General features: G+C 40.8%; 1 protein-coding gene across 4 annotated transcripts in view; it reads left to right on the top strand.

Moving 5' to 3' along the window:
• FNIP1 (folliculin interacting protein 1) overlaps positions 1-22,288 on the top strand; it is a 238,247-nt gene that overhangs the window by 188,806 nt on the left and 27,153 nt on the right. For 2 of the 4 annotated variants that reach the window (XM_040405021.1, XM_040405032.1), the window contains exons 3-11: positions 6,625-6,762; positions 12,144-12,244; positions 12,681-12,755; positions 14,467-14,555; positions 17,107-17,190; positions 17,893-17,964; positions 18,051-18,186; positions 20,050-20,251; positions 20,350-20,435. In XM_040405021.1, coding sequence (XP_040260955.1) covers positions 6,625-6,762; positions 12,144-12,244; positions 12,681-12,755; positions 14,467-14,555; positions 17,107-17,190; positions 17,893-17,964; positions 18,051-18,186; positions 20,050-20,251; positions 20,350-20,435 — 983 coding nt within the window. The remainder of the gene's footprint in view (positions 1-6,624; positions 6,763-12,143; positions 12,245-12,680; positions 12,756-14,466; positions 14,556-17,106; positions 17,191-17,892; positions 17,965-18,050; positions 18,187-20,049; positions 20,252-20,349; positions 20,436-22,288) is intronic. The other 2 variants (XM_040405048.1, XM_040405039.1) reach the window with 2 other exon arrangements.

A 22,288-nucleotide genomic window follows, 5' to 3' on the forward strand; every position in this document is an offset into this window, starting at 1 on the left:
TATTTTTTTTTTCTTGCTTTCTTTTTCTATTTGTGGCAGCAGTGTAACTAGAAATGGTTGGCCCCCGCAGCAAATTTTTGAATGCCCCCCCTCCTCCCCCAGAAACTTCTTTGCAACCCTCATTCCTGTGACAAGTCTAATTACTGCTTCACATTTGCACCATCTGATCAAGTCCCTAACCCAGAAAAATTGGGGGCCATTTATCAAGCCCTATACGCCACAATATTAAAAAAGTGTAAAAAAAGTAACACATTGAGTCACACAGGGGGGGGGGGCATGACTTTGCGCCGTCGCCGCATTTACCAAGTTGCAGAAGTTATAACTGAAGTCTATGCCAGCCTGTAGCTGGTGTATACTTCACTTTCTGCTTCAGGGGAGAGATGCGCCTGATTTGTCAAGAGACCTCTGCCTTTTAATAACAAATCAGGCACATCTCTTGCCAGTCTTGATATATCTCCCCCGATGTCTTTTTTGACTGCTTTAATAAAGACTTGGGATGCTCACATACTACCATACTGTAAAGACCAGGTAGTCAGTCATATTGGTGTCAGTGAGAACTACAGTCAATTCTGCACATATCAGGCCCAGTCAGAAGCCAAGATATATAAAAAAAAAATTGCAGGACCATCACTTCTTGCCAGGTTTCTACATTTTAGCGTTGATTTGTAGCTTGGAAGTCGCTGACATGTGGTATCCTGAATATGCTGCCTGCTGCCCTGGAGGACTCAAACTATTCCACACTTAGTATCATGTGGCTGTGAAGTGAACTGCTATGAGCTTGGTGCACTTGTTTCTGTAGTAGATTACACCTTGTGACCTTGATCATGCTTTAGCGAACGTCACTTAGGCTAGCCTTAAAAGTATATTTTCACGAGCAGTGCATCCAACTCTGGTAAAAATGCTCTGCTGCTGATCCGTTCAGTTACTCAATGGAGAGCTACTATTAGGAAGGTTAAAAGGGGCTATTAATGTAAATTAAAAATTTGACAAATGTTCAGTATTTTCTCTGCTGGGATTTGATTGCTTGAGGCTCCATTACTGGGAGATCCTGATTGCTTCAAATTGTGTGTTCAGACCACATCATATGTCTCCACAAATGCACACATATTCAAGACAGGTAGGGTTGGCTTACACCGTTCTATCCATCTGTAATTTATGGCATAGCCACAGGATGGGGCCCACATGTATGTCCGGAACAGAGCTCACACTTGCTTCTATGGGAGTTCTAACACTAGTGAGGTTGGCATGCCTGGCTTTTCTAGAAACCCCCATAGAAGTAAATGGATAAGGTTGTGCATGCATGGCTACCTTTCTGTTCTCAACAGATGGGGTCTGGGATCCCCCATTCTTAAGATAGGTGTGAGTCCTACCTATCAGACACTCATGGATCCTGTGGATCTGTCATAAATATTTGAGTTGGGAGTAACCCTTTAAGGTATTTGGTGACTTCAATTCATATTTGCTCTTCATACCAACAATGCATTTTATCAAATTCGGAAGTGGAAATGTCAACATCTCTCAGTAATGCAGCCACTGGATTTGAATCTGTTACTTCAAAAGATTTTTTTATAGAATATAATTTTTTTTATTTTTATAAAATATACAATACTTTGCTGAGATGTTTGAGATCTTACTCCAGCTTTTTTTTTTTTCTGAACAAAATGTCTTCTCTGAATGTTAGCTCCAGTCATCTTTAAATAATGATGTTTTATTTGCAAAATCACCTGTATCTACATAAAATTTTTTGTTGTTATCCATGAGCACCTATTGAAATTCCAGGACAGAGGCATTGCCTATCTTTACAAATCTTTTCAGATCTGCAGGCATCAGCTCGATTGTTCTGCTCCTTCATAAGGGCAGAATGACGGAATTGAGTGCCGGATCAGTTACATGACTGACACCAGTAGAGGCGGATGGACCCTATTGACTTGTAAAGGTTCTGTCGGGTTTCCGTCATGATGTTTTTCAGATTACCAGACTAAATAGTGCAGCGTGTGTTTTTTTTCGTTTTTTTTTGCATTTATGATTTAATCTGCGACATAGGCTCCAGTTGGGAAGGGTATGTGCACATAAAAGAAAAGTCTGATCCTTCTGTACCATGACAAGCAACATCTGTGGATAGGTGCTGGGTAGATTATGTGTGCACACATGTGCATAGATTATTGTGAGTTGTTATTGAGTATGTGGCTTTGTATGTGCTGTTTTTTTTTTTTTTTTCTAGCAAGCAGAATTAGTGCGGTGCATGTCACATGCCTGCTGAGCTTAGCCAGAAACTTTGTTTGTTAGGTCAGAGATAAATTGTAGTTCTAGCTCACAGACTGCGGAGTGATCATATGACTGCCCAGCACTCCCTCCACCCTGTTGCAGAATAGTAACTCATGGACAGCTTTGCTTCTCCATTAAGCTAATTCTTGACAGGCAGATTTTCTTTTTGTCCTCTGTGTTATCAACAATCTAATTGGTATCATTAAAGGGGTTATCCGAGTTATTTTTTTGTTCTTTCTATGTTCTTAACTGGGCAAATGTAACAGCTTTCCAATTCACTCACTTTATCTCCAGTGGCTGGTTTCTCAGATTTCACTGAGGGTCACATGACCTGTGATGTCAGCTTCTCTCCCTGCTCTGATAAAGGTCGTTTACAAGCCTGTAAACGAAACGTCAGTGTGCTGGCCACGCCCCCTTCACTGCCGGCTGTGTGCTCTATCCTAGGAATCTTAACCCCTTCAGCTGCACAGACTCAAGGCTGAAGTGTTTACTGTGTAGCTGCAGGCAGTGAGGAGACAAATGCTGGGCACAGGAGCTGAAAGAGAAGTTCTGCAAAGCATTACAGGTAGGGGGAAGATCCTGTGTGTATTAGCAGTGTCATTATATAAGTGGAACTTGTAGTTCTACACTTACAAGTTGCTGTTGATTCTCCCAGCACTCAGGGCAGCTCTTGTATCCACTCCCTTAGCAGTGTCATTATACAGCTGGGACTTGTAGTCCTACACATACAACATGCTGCAGAGTCTCCCAGCAGGCAGACATGTCACTCAGGGCAGCTCTTGTATTCACTCCCTTAGCAGTGTCATTATACAGCTGGGACTTGTAGTCTTACACATACAACATGCAGCAGAGTCTCCCAGCAGGCAGACATGTCACTCAGGGCAGCTCTTGTATCCACTCCCTTAGCAGTGTCATTATACAGCTGGGACTTGTAGTCCTACACATACAACATGCTGCTGAGTCTCCCAGCATGCAGACATGTCACTCAGGGCAGACTTATCCACTCCCTTAGCAGTGTCATTATACAGCTGGGACTTGTAGTCCTACACATACAACATGCTGCAGAGTCTCCCAGCAGGCAGACATGTCACTCAGGACAGCTCTTGTATTCACTCCCTTAGCAGTGTCATTATACAGCTGGGACTTGTAGTCCTACACATACAACATGCTGCTGAGTCTCCCAGCAGGCAGACATATCACTCAGGGCAGCTCTTGTATTCACTCCCTTAGCAGTGTCATTATACAGCTGGGACTTGTAGTCCTACACATACAACAAGCTGCAGAGTCTCCCAGCAGGCAGACATGTCACTCAGGGCAGCTCTTGTATCCACTCCCTTAGCAGTGTCATTATACAGCTGGGACTTGTAGTCCTATAAATGCAACATGCTGCAGAGTCTCCCAGCAGGCAGACATGTCACTCAGGGCAGCTCTTGTATTCACTCCCTTAGCAGAGCAGGGGAAGGGGCAGAGATTGCTTTTATTGCATGTAAACAAAGGGCCAGAAAAGAACCAGGGAAATGAGGAAATATATATATATTTTTTGCATAAAACTTGCTTAGCTCAGTTATATATCAGATATTCAGTGCTATATTATTTTTTTTTATAACTCTGATAACCCCTTTAACTGCCTGTCTGAAAGAGGAACATGACTATATGGCATCAGTTGTATTAAGGAGTGAAGGAAGCATCCATTATAGTCATGAGTTGATGAGTCATATGATCATGCGAGGCTTTCTGAAGAAAGCAGTTCAAGATTTCTTATTACTCCACACGAAATGCATAAAACTCATCTGACATTTAAAAAGTGTCCAGTATTCCTTTTTGAACAGTTCTGTTAAATAAACCAAATAGCAGTTAAACGCAGAAAACTTTGATATTAAGTGTTTTTTTTTTTTTTGTTTTTTTTTTTTAATTATGAGTGCCCACATGAGGAACCACTACTTGTATGAGGTCTTATTTTTTTGCAGGACAAGTTATAGTTTTTAATGCACCATTTTGGGTACCTGTAATGATTGATTAAAGCCAGTTGTTTAGCTCAAACCCCCTTTGTTTACGTCAGTAAAAAGGCATATTAGTGGTAACTTAGGGGTTAAAGAGATTCTTTGGGATTTACATATTGATGACCTATTCTCAGGATAGTCCAACAATCGTCACGTGACTTATAATGGTAGCAATCCAATAGGGGGAACTAAAGAGGCCAGTTTTTGTCCTCCTTAAAGGGAACTTTTTTGCATTCCCTTCTTCCATATGACATCACGGTCACATGACCTAGACACAGCTCATCCCTGTTTAAATAAATGAGGCTGAGCTGCAATAGCAACCACATTCACTATACAATCTATGGCGCTGTGCTTGGTAAGGTCACTAATATGTAAATCAAGGAGAACTCCTTTAGGCTTCGTTCACATCATTGTTCATCCTTTCCGTTCTGCTCCGTTTAGGAGCAGGAGAACGGAAAGGACAGATTCGGCATATAACTACGCCGAACGGAACCTAAGGACCCTATAGACTATAATGGGGTCCGTTAGTTCAAAGGAAGATTTTTGAAGCGAAGACAAAAGTCCTGCATGCACAACTTTTGTCTCTGCTCCCAAATAATCTTCTGAACGGAAACCTAACGGACCCCATTATAGTCTATGGGGTCCTTAGGCTCTGTTTGGCTCAGTTATATATTGAATCTGTCCTTTCCGTTCTCCTGCTCCTATAACAGAGCAGGCGAACGGAAAGGCTGAACAGTGATGGGAACTCAGCCTTACTGCTTTCCATGGTTTATAAGCTGTTTCTGTTCATTAGTCAGAAATATTATATTTGGTTGTGGCAAAGGAGAATAGTTATCATATGATCATTGACATTAGTATTCCCTTATGACTGCCACGACAATATTTTTTTCTAATTTACCAGTTTCATATCTGCTGATTTTGTATGTTTTTTGACAGCTTATTATAGCTCATGGCCCTGTGATGATTTATAGCATTTAAGGTTGGTCATATCTAACATGCCATCTTATAAAAATATTTACATGGAATAAGACCTGGAATAAAATGATATTTACAATGTTCACGTGTATAATCCCCACAGCTATAGCCACATGTAATATCCAGCCTCTGAGCTGCCACCTGTCCACCAGTCATGGCACATAATCCAGTCCTTACAGTTAATACTTTCATGTCACTGCCATCTGTTTGTGAAATTTACGTAGACATTTTTTATGACCTTGCCACAGAAAATTATTCTGTTTCTTATTCCACTTAAAGTTGGTAAAAAAAGAAAAAAAGAATAATTCTAAATGACTTTAGAATAATGGAAATGGGGAGGAGGGTTAAGTATTGCTAGACATGCTTCCTCCAGAGTTGTAATGATCTGATAACTTGTAGGGTTGAGAGGAATATCGAATCATGCAATAGCCTAATATAAAGGAGCTAAAGTTTTTAGCATACGGTTAACTACAGTAGTGACATAAGAAGGAATGTATAAAGTAAAGTAGATATCATTGTTTATTTTTGTGAGTCTTGTTTTTAATTCAGTAAACTGGTGTTTTCTGTGGTAAGAGCACCCTATACTGCACCTCTACCAGCTTGCTCGTGGCAGGCAGGATTCACTGACTTGTTTCAGGTGCTGGCACATTATTCAGTATTCTAATAACTAGCTTCTATTTCTGGAAAGTATGGGGGCGATGTGGGAGCAAAATAGTGCAGGTGTTTACTTGAAAGAGGTTGAAATTATTAGTTAAAAGGTCAATCCTTTAGCATCACATCATTCGTATATTTTAGCATGACAGAAGAATCTCTAAATTACTATTGGGCCCCATACCATAATTTTACTCATTGTAAAATTCCATGTGCTAAGATTCAATTCACATGGTGGCATATGACTATGGTTCAGTATTAACTTATGATCAGGGAGATAAGTGAACTGAAGTAAACCTCCATCTCCTATAGAAGCAGAGTCATACGGAACTTAAAAACTAGACTGATCCTGTAATTCTCTGTTTGGATATGGCACCTAGCAGTGAAATTTGATAGACAGTCACAAATAATAACCTCTGAAGATATTTTTCAGAACTTCTGAACATCTGCTTAGTTATATCTCTTGATTTCACTATATACTTAAAAATCAGAGATATGCGGAAATTTAGATAATCTGTGGGAGATTCACCCTATTTTCTGTCAGTTTCTCGCGTATGTTTTAGTAAATGTGTTAAACCAATCTCACTCCCTCCTGCAAAACCTCCCATATTTTTTTTTGCTCAGGTATTGTATGGTGGTACGGAATCGTTTTTTGGCCTTGTGATGACCTTTTTTAATTTTCTGCAACTAGGTTTACAACTGAAAAGCTAACATTTGCTTTTCCATTCCACAGAAACTCGTGAGCGACACTCCAGTAAGGGTGTTTGGAAAGTGTTGCCAGCTCAGAGCTGGAGGAGACAGCTCGACTTCTCTGGACAGTTCAGCTAGTTCACTGACTTCTGACACAAAAGAACAATGTCCAAAGTACCAGGTTGGTAAAAGTTCTCTGTTGCATCACTAGTTTTTATGTTAAAGTAACTCTACCAAAAAGTTAAAAAAGCACCTTTTAGTCTAGATAAGGGTACTTTCACACTAGCGTTAAAGTTTTCCGGTATTGAGTTTCGTCAAAGGGGCTCAATACCGGAAAAAAAACGCATCCGTTTTATCACAATGCATTCTGAATGGAAAGCAATCCATTCAGTATGCATCATGATGTCTTCAGTTCAGTCCCTTTTACGGTATTTGGCCGGAGAAAATACTGCAGCATGCTGCCGTTTTTTCTCTGGCAAAAATTCCGGAACACTTGCCTGATTGCCTATTGAAATGTTTTAATGCCGGATCTGGTACTAAGTATTCTGGGAAAAAACTGATCCGGTTTTCCGGTCTGCACGTGCGCCGACCTTTAAATCTATGAAAGATACATACCGGATCCGTTTTTTTGGATGACACCAGAGAGACGGATCCGGTATTGCAATGCATTTGTCAGACAGATCTGGAAACAAATGATACCCGTTTGCATACGGCTTTCCGGATCCGGCAGGCAGTTCCGGCAACGGAACTGCCTGTCGGATTCTTCTAACGCTAGTGTGAAAGTGCCCTTACAGTGAAAAGAGGTTTAGTGACTTCTTCACAGTGATCAATTGAAGTTACAGGGCCAAGGCCTGAGGCTGGAGTACTGATTGATTCTGACAGCATTTCCAGGCATCTAACTGGTGCCTGGTTGTCATAAAGATCTTGCATTAAAACAATGATATCTACATCTTCTACATGGCTCAAATAGTGGCCATTAGATTTTTGTCCATTTAAACACTTCTGATAGAAATCAGATGTGGATAGGTTATCAAACAATCATTTAATATTGCAATCTCTGGCTTTGGGCTTGTGATGTGAAATCAGTACAGTGTTCAACGATCTCTGCATAGAAATCTGATATTTACAAAATGGTTTTCAAAGTGTTTACCTGGGAATATCTACATATCTGAGGAGCTCTATTCCAGGCAGTTATTTTCTGAGGATATAATATAGTTTTCAACTTTAGGGTCCATTCACACGTCCGCAAAATGGGTTCGCATCCGTTCCGCAATTTTGCGGAACAGGTGCGGACCCATTCATTTTCAATGGTGCAGAAATGTGCTGTCTGCATCCGCACTTCCGGATCCGCACTTCCGTTCCGCAAAAAAAATAGAACATGTCCTATTCTTGTCCGCAATTGCGTATGTGCCGGCGATGTGCTGTCCGCAAAACACATACGAACGTGTGAATGGACCCTTAAGGTCTTTGCAGCAAGGATTTAGGAGAACCTCAAAATTCCACAACAAAGAGGACAATACTGTATTTTGCAATCGCAAATAGATGGAAGTCCCAGTGGCGTACCGTCAATAGAGGCAGACCACGCACTGGCTATGGGGCCCGTGAGGTTAGGGGGCCCGGCCAGGCTGCATGGCTCCGCCCCCTTTCCGACCTGAATACACGCTGCATTAGTTAGTAGAGAGATAAATACTGGCAATGGGGCGTTTGGGTCGGCAGCCCTGGGCCCAGTGTCAATGAGGGGTGTACATTGCCACCCCAAACGCCCCAGTGCCATTACATATTTACATTTGGCATTATACACAGCGCTAGTGCTGCGCTAACAACAGCAGGCTGGGCTGGAAGGAGAGAAGGAGCAGGGAGAGTGAGCAGCCGCTTCCTCCAATCAGGAAGCAGCTCACTGCCTGATGTGCCTCCCCCTCTGTGAGGTCTTTGGTGGAAGTTTGCTCCCACAGCTAGCAGCACGGTAAGTACCAGCCCTGCATTTACTGTTATCAGCAGTGATGTCCCACATGTTGCTGACCCTCCTCTGGGTCCTCCTGCCTTCTCTATGCTTGTTAACCCCCAGCACTGCCTTCACTATTCCTATGCTGTGTGAGAGGGCAGAAGGAAGCAGAAGCGCTCTGCATGATAGAGCTGATGTGAGAGGAGCTGACAGCAGTGGGACTGTACTTACAGCTGTCAGGGTCAGACAGGAGGCTCAGCTCTGCTCAATGTAGTGCATACATTCTTTCATATGGGACCTGTGGCATGTGCTGGATGCTCCAGATAGACTGCCTCTGAGTGAAGGATGGGACATGACTAAAATTGCTCAGCTCTGCTCCCTGTTAATAACAAAGGGAGAAGTTGAGCTGTGAGACAGAGATCTAATGCTGTGGACCTGCAGAAGATCAGTCCCAGGGGTCACATTGACCAGTGTGGACAGTCCTGCTGCAGTAATTAACCCTATAGGCTCTCCTCTGATTTACACCTATCATAAAATAAATAAAACTTAAAGGGTAAGGCCGAGTTCATGTCCCGTTTTTTCCATCCGTTTCATGTACATACAGTGGCATCCTTCATCATAGAGTTTGAAAGAAAAATGTATATGTTAACCTATACGTTTTTTCTACTGGACTCTGCAGGATAGAAAAGCATAGGGTGCAGCACTTTTTTATCCCCCCCCCCCCCCCCCAACATTTAAGTAAAAACGGATGGCAAAAACGTGATGTGACCACAGCCTAACCTTTTATTTAGCTCCTAATGTACCCCGCACCTTCAGTAATCAGCTTTAATTATTAAACTTTTTATTGGGGGGGCCCAATTCTGAGTTTTGCTATGGGGCCCCATGATTTCTATGTACGCCCCTGGGAAGTCCCCTACTCAGAACCCTCAACTGTTAATCATAGTGGGGATACTACCACACGCCAGAGATTCCTCATATTCATGAGCTCTCAACCCAGGTTATGCTTCATCAGTTCAATAAAAAATTATCAAAACTTCTGGGATAACTCAAGTAAGTGACCCAGAGTGTAGCTAAGGGAACTGGTCACTGGCTTATGCTGTACAAAGATAGGGGCAACATATATAACTGGTGGTGTCAATAGGACTAATAACCTGCTATAATCACATGCTGAAAATCATGGACCAAAGTATTAGAGGTGTATGGAAAATCACTTGCATCAGAGCAGCTATAGAATTGCTTTTAAGGGTATTTATGCTACACTATTCACAGATGGATACAGATTAAAGTCCTTGAATTTGTGAACTACGTGCTTATGTACACTTTTTACACCCCAGTGTATGTAATTATTTTTTAAAAAATGCATCTTTTTATATTTTTATGCATAAGAATTGAGTCATAATGACCCCTGGTGTTAGACTGTAAAAATTTCACCAAGTATGATTGGCATTTACCTTCCCCCCCCCAACACCAAAAAAAGTTAAAAATGACAAGAGCATGTGACTTTGAAATGCTGACTTGTTCCTCTGGCTCTTAGTCTGGGATCTCCTCTCTTGGCTTGAGTTACATTTTACATAAGAGAAGGCATTTTGGCTGCGGGAGAAGGCAGTCATCTGACACAGATAAATATTGCTCCTGACAAGTGAACTTGCAGAGATCATAAGTTTCTGGTTACCACGTCCTCAAAATAGTGCTTGTAAGCTCACCACCACCGCTTTGTACTGTTGCAGGTTTGGCCTGCTATAAGAAAGCATTGTGCCATTTGTCATCATTTTACACAAGAAATATATGCTTCTTCCATCTGAAACATCCAGTAATATATTTATAATAGTAGAGTTTATTGGACATGCAGACGTTTTTAGATGCATAGCCAAAGGACACGTTTCTGTTATCATTTAGGGTATAAAATATGATGACTGTGCACAATTGATATTGAAGCTGCTATGCAATAAAATGTCTGTGTAGTTCCAGCCTCACATGGGAAGGACTTTCTGCGGTGTCATATACACCATTATGTATGATAATTATAGTGTACATTTTGTTTCAGGTGAGTTTTCAGAATAAGCTGGAGTAAAAGCATTTCTGGCCATTTATATAATTTGTATCCTGCATATTCAGCAGTTTTCCCTAACTAGGCTCCAGAGGGGGCTGAGAATAACTGCTATGAGGTCTCCCATACACACAGAGCAGAAGAGACCCTGCTCCCCATTAGCAGCTCTGAGAACATTATACAGGAGTAATAAGAATTGTGGAAGTGAATCCAGCACTGAAGGAAGAGATTAAGACAAACGTATCACACTCCCTTTGGAATTTCTCCCTCCTCCTCATCTCCCTTCGCTCTCCATAGACTTTTATGAGAACCAGCTGTAACCGGATACCTTGGTGAACCTGATCGGTTTTTATCTCTGCCTCTCTGAAAGGTGAATTTTACCTGTGAAAAAGGGTGAATGATCAATGTAGGAGGTAGGATGGAGCAGGAGAGGAGTCTGATAAGTAAAGAAAGAGGCATTTTATGTATTATTATACAAAGCTGAATATAACCACTTGTACTGTACGGCTGTACGGAACGGCAAAAACGGCTGCTTGATGCATTTATATAATAATGTTTTTTGAGGGTTTGAATATTGTGGACCTTGGGTGGAAGGGTCCCTTAGTGCCTTGTGTGGGCCAAACATAATGACAGCAGACACCCTTAGTTAAAACTTGGGAATATTCATGTTGCACAGTCTAGTCCAACCTTTGGCTCATGGGATTTAAGTAGACTATACTGTAAAAGATATCCATAGTGAATAAGTGGACTTAGTGGCATAAAGAGCACACGTTCTATCTCTGTGGAGCAGCAGGCTGGGAAAACATACTGTGGTTGATTGGTAGCAAGGGATATATAATTATATACATGACATATTACGCAGTTTCTTTCTCAGCTTTTCTTGAGTTTGTTACTTTAACAATAATGCAGTAATTGCCACTGACCCAGACAGCCACCCAGCGTGGGTTACACTTAAACACCAGTTATGGTATGTGAATGGCGATCTGCATACCAGAGTGGTACAGTTCCTGTGTAATTTAATTTCTTGCTCGCCTCAGGGATTATTTTTATTATATTTGGAATAGTTTCAGCAATTACGTATGAAATGCTGAGTGACAGCTCTTCTAAAGAGTCTGGCCATTGCCTTTTTTATTATTTTGTCCAGATAATATATAAAGTCAGTGTGTAAAACTGAAAGTTTCCCAGTGCAAGTACTATGGGCATATACAGAACCAAAATGCCCTCTTTGCTGGACTTGTGTGATACGTAGTGGATCTGCAATATCTTGTGGCATATAGGAACAAAAGGTGTGTGAACGCTGGCTGTACTTTGTTTGGTTTCTGGTTAAGAGGACAAAGCCAATGGGACTCAGAAAAACAATAAAAGGCACAGAATACATGCTGTACTGCACCAGATCACTAATGTTAGTAGTTGTAATCTTCTGTACTGTTTGCATTTACATATACTACATATACTATTGTACTCAGTTTTTCAGACCAGCCCATATGCTCTGAGACACTGATTTTTACCTGCTGTATATTAATGGTGTTCACCCTGTACAGTAGTTTTAACCATTTAGTGTTTTCTTTTGCAGAGCTCTCGATGTTCCTCAGATGCCAATATGCTGGGAGAAATGATGTTTGGTTCTGTGGCCATGAGCTACAAAGGCTCCACGCTAAAAATTCACCAGATCCGGTGAGTGTTAATTTAGTTGTCAGTTTTCTCTTTTCTTAACAAAGGAACGACACAAGGCAGAGTCCTACAATTATTTAGTGACAAGTCCTCTTTAAATTGAATTTCAAGCTTGCTGCATTGAATGCCAGTGGCCCAAATCTGTTATACTGATTATTATCAAATGTCCTCTCTTGGTCAGTCAGCTATTATTGCCAGTGGAATCTTCCTACAATTGATAATTTTTGCTTAAAATCAGTGGTTCATCCATGTTTAAGCAACGTTCTCCAGAACAGGAGTCATTCTTTGTACAGTAGCTAGAAAAGGAATCCTCCATCTGTTACCTCTATAAAGTTTAATAGGACATATAATCATTCCCATTCTTGAATGCTTGTTAGACTGCTATAGAACGGACCGTACAGTGCAGCCAGTTTAAGCTTTTCCTTCTTTCTGTGTACAGCTCTCCGCCGCAACTAATGCTGAGCAAAGTCTTCACTGCACGGACAGGGAGCAGCATCTACGGGAGTCTTAACACGTGAGTTTATTTTGACTTCATGCCTGCTAAACTTGGAACATATTGGTTAAACAAATAAATACAAATTCTGTATACGATGTGCACAAGATTATAGGGGTTTATCTGCTTTTGGAACATTCTATTTGAGCACAACAGCTGCTGAATGATGTCATTATCTATTGTGGAGGCCACTCTGGTGGCACTGGCACCAGTTCAAGCCTTCATCTCAACAGCAATGTTACCATCAGCTGACTGTTAGCACTCATGGCAACACTGGGATCTTATGTTTGAGAGAAAAATAACACCACTAAACTGTGTTCTAAATTCCTTCGATTAATTTGCCCTTTTTGTGCATCAGTGCCATTAGTCGTGGCGCCGGTGGCAAGTACTAAACAGACCCCCATACAGGCTGTGCTGATACACCAATCCAGATCACCATGGGAGGCCAGCACTAACAGAAGCCAGGCTCTTGCTCTAATGACCGGGATCAAAGAGATGTTTGATCCTGGCTGCTTAACTGCCTAGATCCCCTACATGTAGGCAGTTAGAGGATATCCCCTCCCTTATGCCTATTATAAAGTTTGTTAAAAAAAAAGGCATATTCTTCTGTAAAAAAAAAAAAAAAAAAGGTGGTTTTACGTTGTAAAAGTGGTTAAAAAACACATTCACACATATGATGTATTGCCATGTTCTTCACAACCTGTGTAATAAAGATAACCTGTTATTTAAACCGCCCAATGAAAAACCAAAAATAAAATAAAAATAATGATTTTTTTTCTTCCTATTCCCTCAAAAAATTTGTGTTAATCAACTCACTTGTACCGCAAAATGCCATCAATGAAAACTGCATCTTGTTCCATAAAAAGCAAGGCATATATGGCTGCATTGTCAGAAAAATTAATAAGTTACAACTCTTGAAATGTACGAAGTGCTATTATTATGCAAAAGTAGTCACAAATGACACGCATTTGGTATTGCAAGTCATACAGACCCATGTTCTGTCGCATGGTGTACGTTATAGATTTTAAGTTCAAAAGTAATGCAAGAATAGTTATTTTTACCCTACAATGGTGTTACTAAAAGTGCAACTCGTCTTGCAAAAAACAAGCCCTCGTATGGCTACACTGACAAACAAATAAAAATATGTCCAGAAAACAAGATTTCTTAGATTCCTAGTTTGTCAGTGCTACAGTGTTTGCTTCCTAAGCACTAGTTCTAGACTCTGAAAAAAAGAGAAGGCCTTGAAGGGGTTGTCCAGGAATTTTAAATTACCTGCTTCAGCCACTCTGTTTGGACACATGCATCACTGCAGCCAATGACTAGCCTCAAAAGTGATGTGTTCCCAAGTGGCACATCACTGCTGAGTTATTTGCTGCTTTGAGACATGTCACCGCTGAAATCGGTTATTGGCTGCAGCGGCGCACATGACCCTCTCCATGCAGGAATTTTACAGGTGCAGACCGGAAGACAGTGAGAGCTCAGGAGCCGCAAATCCCAAATGGGGTAAAGACACTATCCATGGTTACCGGTGGGGAGCAAGTAAGTATAGCTCTCTTTACAGGTTCTGTTGGGAAAGGGGAGGATTGGAAAAAACATTCTGGACAACCCCTTTAAGGACTTCTGTGTATTCATCGCTTTCCCTTTTAATTTTTTTAATAGTATTTTTTCATATTCATTCTGGTCCAAATGATCTGAGCTGAAATGACTTTATTGATCTGTTTACGTTTTACAGACTGCAGGACAGCTTTGAGAACATTAGCCACGAAAACACGCTGAGGACCGAGAACAACAGCATCATGAACGGGCTCCTTGGGAACATAGGTGAATATATTTGAGGGGACAATCCTTATCAGAATAGTTGTGGCATTTTCATGACACAATGAAAGAACATCCTGTGTGAAAATCGGAGCTGGATAGTACACGCTGAGAATTCCTCCTCATGATGGTCTTTGCAGAAAATCATTGACCTTAATTGGTCATTGTTCAGTCTGGGTGCTGTCTGTTCTACACTTGATATATCACTGCCTTGTGAAAACGCTTAATAATAAAATAATAAATACTTTATTATTATGTTTGCTAAAATTGAAGGAGCAAAATACCCAAACCCAAGGTGGGTCTAAAGGCAGAAGAGGTGAGAATATGCAACACGTGACCTCCAGTTACAAAGGAACAATGGAGGTGTACAGTGATGTTTCACCACGTCAGTGTTGCAGTTCCCACCCAAAGAAACCAAAAAGGGGTGCCCATCCTATGAACGTGTCAGTTAAGAAGGTGGGTAAACCTGGTATTGGTGCAATATAGGTGTCTGGGCATCTTAATAGAAGATGCACCTTGGGTTTGGGTTTTTTGCGCCTTCAGTTTTAGTAGATAGAAATTAATAAAGTATAAAAATTTTTATTTTTACGCATTTTCACAAGACCACATCATTTCCACTAGAACACATATTGTATATTCAGTTATCTCCGTTCTATACTTGGACAGAATCCGGACAGAAATATTGTTTTTCTGCGGGAAACAGGGTAGACAAGACATAGGAAACTGTATTTAATAATGAACGAGCAGTTTTGTCCGCTTTGCATTCTAAGTTCAGTATGGCAACAATAGCATTTTCTGTGATAGACCAGTTATGAGAGTATCAAAATATTCTGTTTCGAAAGCCCATACTGGACACAATTAGGTTTTCAGAATTTTCCTAAGGTAATAGTACTGTTGCTGTTAAACGTCTAGCTATCTCTACTTCTCCTATTTAGGTTAATACAAAATGTACTTCTGTGCTTTGTTGTGTCGCTTTGTGTCAGCAAACTATTCACCTTTATATATTAAAATACAAATGTTATTTTGTAACTTCTTGCTTGGTCAGTCGCATACTTTTAGTAATAACATAAATATATGTTCATTGGAGTGAGCACAACATCAAGACAGAGTATCTTGTATTGTATAACCACATAAAACACTATCTACTAAAACACCTTGGAAATGGATTAAAGTTTATAAGGGGGGGAAACAAGTTTCCGCTGCAGTGTGGATCATGATGTGTGGCTACCAACTACCAATATGCTTAATGGGGCTTTCCAGCGCACTAAAAATTGGTGGCAGCCGGCTGAGAATGGCTTAAAAACGTAAATAGAACTGATACCTCCACCAATTTAACAACCCAGTGGTCCCGTGCCTCCTCCCACCCCCGTGCCTTTCCAATGCTTCCCAGGTCGTCCCTGCTTCCGTCTGGACATGCTTGGAAATGTCCTCTCATCCAATCACTGCCCACAGTGGTGACCCACCTCAACAGTGATTGGCTGAGCAGGCATTTGTGTCGAGACAGGAGCAGGGAGTAGAGAGCAGCGTGGGCCCAAGCAGAGGTGCTGAATTGGAAGTACTTGTATCGATTCTGGGCCCGCTGCCAGCAGTTTTCGTTTTGCTGCTCAACACCTGTATGCAATGTAGTTCAACACATTTGTGCCCATCTATTCCTCAGCACAAGATATTTTCCCACATTAGGAAAGAGTGGAATAACAGTGTTGAATGTTCTACGATTAGCCAACTTGGGTTTTCTATGATTTCATCCCATTTAAATACAGAAATCTATTTACCTAGGTACTTTGATTACCTATTGGTCTCTGTTAGAGCCTATGGGTAGTTTGATCACAGGATCTAGGGATGTGACACCACTATGGATGACACATTACCTGTGACCATATTGTTTATATAGGATTAGGGGGACTTGGGGTTCAATTTGTAATAAAAAGCATATTGGCAAGTGACCTGTACAAAATCTTTAATCCCCAGGAATATTATTCATCAGAGTCTTTTAAAGTCTTAAAAAGTTTTTAGGAGGATTAGTCTCATCTCCTGACATGTCTGTTTCAGCATGTACTTTTGATATGTGTTATATTTGTTTCCCATGAAATAACAATGCTGGATCATCTTTTCTTGGAACTAAACATAAATCGCAGAAAAAGACCAAGCACAGACAACGTACGGCACTGTGGTTAGTATGCTGTGAGGAGGCCACAGTGCTCACAGGAGTACGACAGCCCCTTCAAAAATCTGATTGTGTGGGTGTCAAGATATTGATGACCTAGCCTGCGGACAGGTCATCAATATTGTACTCCTGGAAAACCCCTTTAGAAATGAGACTAATTCTTAATACATCCCTAATGACATACCATTGCTTATGGCTTAGCGGTTTTGTATATACAATGAGGACCTCCAAACTGACAGCCACTGTACATGCCCACCTCCTTGTTAAACTGATACAATTACCTGTCTGTTTCATTTTGTTTTCTTTTCCTGTCCATTTTATTTCTTCTGCAGTCCACACATTTCCCTATTAACTGTATTCTCTTCCATCTGTATTCTGCATTTCAACATGTAGGTCTGTCTCAGCTCTGCAGCCCCAGGAGGGCATTCTCTGAGCAGGGCCCGCTCCGACTCATCCGGAGTGCTTCTTTCTTTGCAGGTGTGCTGCTTGCCATGTGACATGTAGTGTAGCCTGTGTGTATCTTTGCATGTTAAATTTTTGGCTTTACTGTGGAAATAAGGAAAATAAAGTTGTATCTAACGGAAATCGCGTCAGATTGAGAAGATGGAAGCTAGAGAAAAAATACCCTTATTTCCCCAGCTGGTGGCTATGTTTGTCTACACACCTTTGCATGCATATATTAATTTTGTAATGTTGATATTCTAAATTCTCTCACAAGCACATGAGCCGGCCCGCTGAACAAGATTTATAGTTTAAAAAGAAAAAAGATTGTTTACTGGGGTAATGATGCACCCTGTACTTTTTATGGATCATTTCCTATTGTCCTTGATCAAAACTTCTCTACATAATTTGTGAAAACCGGCCTTGGTTTGTGTATTACATGTGGTATAAAGTGTATGCCAAATATGTATACCGTGAGTCGAAAATTTGTAAAACATCCAACCTGAAAGAAAGTAGTTGTGATGGACACTTGTTCAGCGGAGCTGTAGCTTTTGGTGGTGGGTTTGCATGACAATATCACTCAGGTGCTCAGTTCTCTCACTCAGGTAGTATCTGCATTTTCTGTTCACGTTATTCCTTTAAGATGAATTCAGAGGTGATACTGATGATCTGCTGGGTAAAAGAGCCCAAGTTCAGGAATTCTTTAACATAACAAAAAAGTTCTGATCTTTCTTACAGTCCATAGCAATCCAATGGATATGCCAGGCCGAGGGTTTAATGATGACCGGGACAGTGGCATAGCAAGATCAGGTGAGACCTTTTTGCTTTCGGCATTCTAAACTTTATTTGCTTGATTGTGTTTGTTTTAATGACACGTCTACCCTGACTCTCTGTAGCTTCTCTGAGTAGTCTTCTGATCACTCCATTTCCATCACCAAGCTCATCACTCAATAGCAGCTGTGCCAGCAGCTACCAGCGACGCTGGCGTCGTAGCCAAACTACCAGCTTGGAGAATGGAGTTTTCCCACGATGGTGAGAAAATGTTTTTGTAATTACAATCTGTTTTCTGTTGTGATAAATGTTAAAGATCTAACTAGGGGTGCTGCTCAATTTCCTACCATAATAATCAGAGCTCCATTATCTGATACAGAGCCACAAGTCACCTGCATATTTCAAGGTAAATGATAGAATTGTTCCTACTTTTAGCAACCGCTAGGGGCCAATTGTTTACTGTTAATACATAGAATCCAATAATAAAACGGCATGTGGTAAGCTTCTTAAATAGGCTATTGCAGTACAAAAAATGTGACCACTAGCTGCAAAAATGTAAAAAACAAAACCGAACTTATAGTAAAACATCTAGAAAATATTGAAACTAGAACTCCACAAGTACACAGCAACAAATATGAAAAATAGTACCCCCACCCTTTAACTTCCACAAAGGGAGGACAATGGGAACCAGCCGTGCGACGCAAGTAGTGAAGGTCTCATTAGTACACCATAAACAGTGATGGTCAGAATGATATATTACAGCTTAAAATGGTAATAGTCTCATTCAAACACAACTGACACATCAATAACTAACCAAATAGTAAGGCAGCATGCCCTTGGGATGTAGGGGGGAGGGGGTTGAAGCGAGAAGCTAGCTGTAGTAGGTACATTATCGCTGCAGCCAGCGTTTTCCTGCTGTGTCGAGGCTAGAGCAGGAAGTGGTGCTCAGCAGAGACCCACACACCCTAAGAATGGCATCAGTGAGGATTGGTAAGTAGAAGTTCTGTTTTCTGTATACAGCATGTGCAGCCTTTGGAAACAGTTTTAATTGCGCTGGAATACCCACTAGTGGTGGCTGTAGGAATCAGAAGTTTATGATCAAGGGTATTTTCACACTAGCGTTTTTGTTTTCCGGTATTGAGTTCCGTCACAGGAGCTCAATAACAAAAAAAACTGATCAGATTTATCCTAATGCACTCTGAGTGGAGAGCAATCCGTTCAGGATGCATCAGTTCAGTCCCTCTTACGTTTTCTGTACGGAAAAAATACTGCAGCATGCTGCAGTTTTCTCTCCGACCAAAAATACTGAGCACTTGCCGGAATACCGGATCAGGCATTCATTTACATTGAAGTGTATTAGTACCGGATCCGGCATTAGGTGTTCCTGCATGCGCAGACCTTTTAAAAATGCAAAAAAAAAATTATCCCAGATCTGTTTTTCCAAATGACAACGGAGAGAAACATCCGGATCCGTCTCACAAATGCATCCGTTTGCGTCCAGATTCCCGGATTCAACAGGCAGTACCGGCGATGGAACTGCCTGCCGGAATCCTCTGCTGCAAGTGTGAAAGTACTCTTAAATAGCTGCACATGGGATTTCACGTTCTGTGTCAGAAAAACAGAGCTTTGACCACTATTAAGATATATTAATATTAAAGAAATTCATGAGTACAAGTCTTAAAAACATGTGTATTCACTTGAAGGTGTTTTCTGTTGTGCATTTAAGATTAATTTACTGATTTGGACTGGTTCAAGGGTGGGGAAATTAGGAACATTGCCTGACGTGTTACTGGGTTGTTTAGGCTGATGTTCTCCTGAACTGGAAGAAGGGAAGGAAATCTTGTTTGACGATCCTCTGTTCACTTCAGTCCAAGTTTAAAAGAATATTGGAATGGGAAGAAATAGCTTACTACATTGATACCCAATCCATAGTCTGCATGTGTGTATGGCACTGTAATAAACTTGCTCCGTATTGTATAGCTGATTTTGACATTTGGTACAACTCCTTATGAAACCATGATATGTTATTTGCATTGTCCCTTAGGACTGCAGTTAAACTTATGACAGTGCACAAAATAAAGAGTAACTTGAATTTGACTCTTACTAAATATTCTGCTATCATAGGTCCGTAGAGGAAAGCTTTAACATGTCTGATGAAAGTTGTGGGCCCAACCTGGGTGTTACCCGGAAGAAGAAGATCTCCATTGGTATCATATTCTCCTTGTCAAAGGATGAGGATGAAACCAGCAAGTTCCACGAATTCTTCTTTTCTCATTTTCCTCTTTTTGAGAGTCACATGAACAAGCTGAAATGCGCCATAGAGCAGGTAACATTAGTGAGGGATTTGATTATACAATACAATATGAAAAACTGGTGGCCAGCAGTGTCAGGTTTTATTCTGTTCTATCCTATTTTTCTCAAAAGGCAATGAAAATGAGCCGCAGATCAGCAGACACCAGTCAGAGAAGCCTGGCTTACAGTAAAATAGTCGAAGCTCTAAACATGTTCCGGTAAGGGCTACTTTATTTTTCAGTCACTTTTTTACAATATTCCTATCGTTCTTTAGTAAGGTATGTCCCCTTTGACAAGTCTTGTTGTGGTTGTTTTAACTTTTCTGTTTCTGTGAGTTTCCAACACTGCATTCCCCAGAATGTAGCTAATGTGCCGTGTGGTTTGCACAGTGACAGTATTTGACTCTCACAGCTGTTGTCATTTCTTATTACCATGGAAAGGGCCCAGTAGGTTGCAAGGTCCTAAGATGGCCATAGATGATTGTTGACACATCTACTTTGGTGGCATCTGCTGACAGTGTAACGGATATAGAAATCTGATGATCTGCCTTAATATATTATTTGCCAATCACCACCTTCATATACTGCCAACAAGAAGAGTGATTGATTGTGCGCAGTCATTTCTTATAATAGAGGCACTCTGTGTTAAAGGGGTTGTGCAACACAAAAGATTATTTAGAAAATATCTTAAAATGTTCTAAAAAGAAAAATAAGATGTCATAATGGTTTTGGTGCTTTCTGGGTCTCCTGCCGATCTCTAGCTCTTGCTCCCTCTTGACATTGACATATGACCACTGCAGCCAATAGGCTGGAGATCCATAAGGGGAGTATTTGTTATTTCGTATTTGATATTCATTTGTTATTTTGGAACGTTCTAAGCCATAGTCTTAATAATTTCTCTGGCTGGCCAACGCCCCAAAGTACTGTATCATCACAAAGATTTTTGCATAGACTAAATAGGGTGCTGCTTGTCCACTTAGACTGGTTTCACATCATGTTTTTGTCTTGGGCTTAACATATCCAAAAAATGCAAACGGTAAACTGATGCTTCGATGGATGTCATACAGTGGCATGGATGGAAAAGTGTAGTGTACTGCGCTTTTGCATCCTTTTTTTCCCCAATGTATACGTTAAACATAGCACAAAAATGTGACGTGAGCACAGCCTAAAATTATATCAGATTTAGATACACTTTTGACATCTTGAAAGCAGAAGCCTGTTCACTTGTGGTCATAACGCCTTTAGGTTTTTTAACCTTTTTTCTCTCTCCAACATGTTTATGCTTGGAGCCATAAACATCATCACTAGACAAGTCATGAGTTCAGATTTTGCTGCTCGTTCACATGTTTAAGGACATGTGATGTTGAATCATTTCTGTCAGTAAGGATGCAGTTAAGCAACATTTTTGCAAAGCTGGACAAAATAAAGTATTTCCTGCCAATGGCAGCATAAAAATAATTTTGACCCCCAAAAATTGTGTGCCTTAAAAAAAAACATCAGTGCAGATGAGTTTCACTGAAAAGGAGTTGGTCCAACGTGTGAAACAACGTGTGAGCCTTTCGGTCAGTTATTCCTGAAGAACGCACCTTCATGTTTATGAATATGCTCTATTTTGTGATTCTATTTGTTTTGTCAACTTTATAGTTGTACATTTCATCTAAAAGAATTGTGTTTCAGAATCATAGCCACCATGTTTGCCCATACAAAAGACATAGTAGGTTTACACAGTGCATGTGCTAAGCTTACAGTCAGATGTGTTGGCAAGTTCTGGAGTTGGAGTCTTGTTTCCCATATTCTGTAACTAAATGTATTTGTAAGTTTCACATATGATAGTGACAACAGCATAATCTCATGACATCTGATTTTTGGCTGGCCCTGTTCAGTAGGGTTCAGGGCATTGGCAACTTTCCTGTAGTACATGAAATTCCCATAAGAGGAGATAGGTATGAGCCAAGGATTTGAGTTCTTACTCACTTTGCCAGTATTCATGCCATGTGTTTATCAGCAGTTCAGTGCTGCTACTCACAAGGTGTATGAATGCAGACAGATGGCTTTAACTACCAGGAAATAAC

The sequence above is a fragment of the Bufo bufo genome, chromosome 1, assembly GCF_905171765.1.
Source record: "Bufo bufo chromosome 1, aBufBuf1.1, whole genome shotgun sequence".
Classification (NCBI taxonomy): Eukaryota; Metazoa; Chordata; class Amphibia; order Anura; family Bufonidae; genus Bufo; species Bufo bufo.